At 38.9% G+C, this 2,789-nt stretch overlaps 1 protein-coding gene across 1 annotated transcript; it reads left to right on the top strand.

The window, feature by feature from the left end:
* Positions 1-464: 464 nt before the first annotated feature.
* LOC133329305 (protein Red) lies at positions 465-2,215 on the top strand. Its single transcript, XM_061537795.1, has 2 exons — positions 465-2,060; positions 2,127-2,215. The coding sequence occupies exons 1-2, from the start codon at positions 465-467 to the stop codon at positions 2,193-2,195; spliced, it is 1,665 nt and encodes a 554-aa protein (XP_061393779.1). The 3' UTR covers positions 2,196-2,215.
* The last annotated feature ends 574 nt before the right edge of the window (positions 2,216-2,789 follow it).

Below are 2,789 nucleotides of genomic sequence, written 5' to 3'. Positions count from 1 at the left end.
GAAAATAAAACGACATGTACATTAGAACTTTTTACAGGGGTTAACCTTCTTTATGAGGATTTATTTGAAATATATTCAAAGGAGTTGACAATTGAAACCCACTGGGTTAACGAAATCCGGTTAAATGTAAACGTAATGTAATCCAAATCCATCAAATAAAAACACTTAAAACTTCTGTTAGATTGGCTGAGCTGAAAATTTTAATTCTTCTTCCATTGGCATACTGATTTATTTCCAGGAATGAAAAAATTGTTTTCCCGATGCCCCACCATCACTGCGAACACCATATGACACAAACGCTGCGTACTACTTAAGCTTCTCCCCAAAACAATGAACAGCTTTTGCCAAACAAATACTGCTGCTGCAGCAAACAAATCACTAGTTCACACCATTTCCTATAGTGAATACTTCAGTTGAACTATTTTCATTCAGAAAGGAAGAAAATTGTTTTCCTCTTTGGAAAAATGTCAGAAGCCCACACGGAGGCACCGCCATCGGTGCGTTTAACCAACGATGATTTTCGTCGACTATTGGCCACACCTCGTGCTCCACCAGGCGGCGGTGGAAGTGCGGGAGCAACAGCAAGTGCTGCTGCTACACCAGCTACCTTTGCCACCCCTGGCACACCTGCCTCAGCAGAAAAAAAGAAAAGCAGTCATGGAAATTCGAGTGAACGTGGTGATCTCAGGCGAAAAAAGAAAAACTATTATGCTGCCCTTAAAAAACAAGAGGACAATAAGCTACAGGAACTATCGGAAAAATATCGTGATCGTGCTCGCGAAAGAAGAGATGGAGCTAATCCGGATTATCAAAATGTTGGAACACCTGGACACAATAGTACCACAAATGCTTATAGGGCGGTGGCACCCGATATGAAATCCGGTATTGATGCTGCCGAACGAAGACGCAGGATAATTCAAGAATCTAAATTTTTGGGTGGTGATATGGAACATACCCATTTGGTCAAGGGTCTTGATTATGCCCTGTTGCAGAAGGTCCGATCTGAATTGCAAGTGAAAGAGCAGGAGGAAAGAGAACGGGAATTGGCCGCGGCAGCTAATGAAAAAATGGAAGCTGCTGCGGCGGCAGAACGTTTGGAAGCCGAGCGAAGAGAAATGGAAGACAATATGAATATTAAGGGACCAATGGCACGGAATATTTTCAATTTGATACAAGCCAGAAGGTCCAAAGAAGTACAGCGTTGTGAGTTGTTTGCCCCGGGTAGGATGGCCTATGTCATCGATTTGGAAGATGACGAAAATGCCGAAACAGATATACCCACAACTCTGATACGGTCAAAATATGAAGTTCCCCTAAATCGTGAAGATGCCGCCACTTTGACCACAAATGACATTGTCATTAATAAATTATCTCAAATCCTGTCATATTTGCGTGCTGGTGGCCGCAACAAGAAAAACAAAAAACGTGACAAAGATAAGCCACTGTTCCACGAACGGGATATACATGAGTTGAATGCCTCTTCGAAGGCATTGAATAAGGCGGTGCCGGTTGTGGATTCTATATATGATGATATTGGTGATTATCAGCCGACCCTAAAGCCGGACAACAACAAAACCAAAACAAATGACAAATTCTTGGCTCCATCCGGATCGACAGCGGCCACATCATCATCTTCGGTAGCTGCAAAACCAGCCAGCTATTTCAATGATGGCAACAAGGCGGCAGAGGAACCCGAACCAATTATCACCACGATACCAGCACCACCCAAAATCAATAAATCCATTGTGGCGCGCTTTGCCAATGAACCTGAAGGTTATGCTGAATGTTATCCCGGTTTGGAAGAAATGAATGATGCCATTGATGATTCTGATGATGAAGTGGATTATACGAAAATGGATTTGGGTAATAAAAAAGGTCCCATCGGTCGTTGGGATTTTGATACGCAGGAAGAGTACTCAGATTATATGAGTACCAAAGAAGCTTTGCCGAAGGCCGCCTTCCAATACGGGGTTAAAATGCAAGATGGTCGTAAGACACGTAAAAATAAAACCGAGAAAAGTGAAAAAGCCGAATTGGATAGAGAATGGCAAAAGATTCAGGTGAGTAAAGATTGGCAAGAATTTTCAAAATTCGTATTCATTTTATTTACTTTTTTCTGTTTTTAGGGTATTATACAAAAACGTAAATCCAAAACATCTTCAGATGAACCCGATTATAAACAAGCTAAATATTAATAGAAAAAGTATGTTTATCTCTGATACAAAAATTAGAATTTATGAAAAAAATAAACGGATTTCGAATGAAAAATTTAGTGGAAATAAAAAAGAGAAACATGTTTGTTTGGCTTGTATGTGGATTTAAGATCTGGGTCTATAGAATACCAGAAGGATTTTTCACAGATAATACCAAAAGTAGGTATTCTTATAGTATAAACATTTATAGTTTATTGTAAAAAAATAAAAAAAAATACACTTTGTGCAAGAGGTACCCGAACGAAGGAGTGGACTGATACGTCCCATTTTTGGATTTGATCTAGGATTGGTAAAAATATTACAATGTGTAGAGTTTGTGTCAAATCGCACATATTGGTTTTATAAAAATTGGAAATATTGTCCCTTTTTGGGGAAGGTACTACAAGAAAGCTGCCGATAAGCCCCATCTTCCAACAATATAAAACAATTTCGTATAAAAATAGCCGATATTTAAAATATTTTACAACTTTCACATAATGCTGATTTTATATTGTCTATATTAAATAAAACTTTACAATTTCCTCCAACCATTTGTACAAAAATCATGAAAATCGGTTTAATAGTCACCGAGTTATT

The sequence above is a fragment of the Musca vetustissima genome, unplaced genomic scaffold, assembly GCF_032173495.1.
Source record: "Musca vetustissima isolate MV318-11 ecotype Yass unplaced genomic scaffold, APGP_CSIRO_Mvet_v1 utg3448, whole genome shotgun sequence".
NCBI lineage: Eukaryota > Metazoa > Arthropoda > Insecta > Diptera > Muscidae > Musca > Musca vetustissima.
Note: the sequence above shows the minus strand (reverse complement) of the source record. Positions and strands in the feature narration are given on the sequence as shown.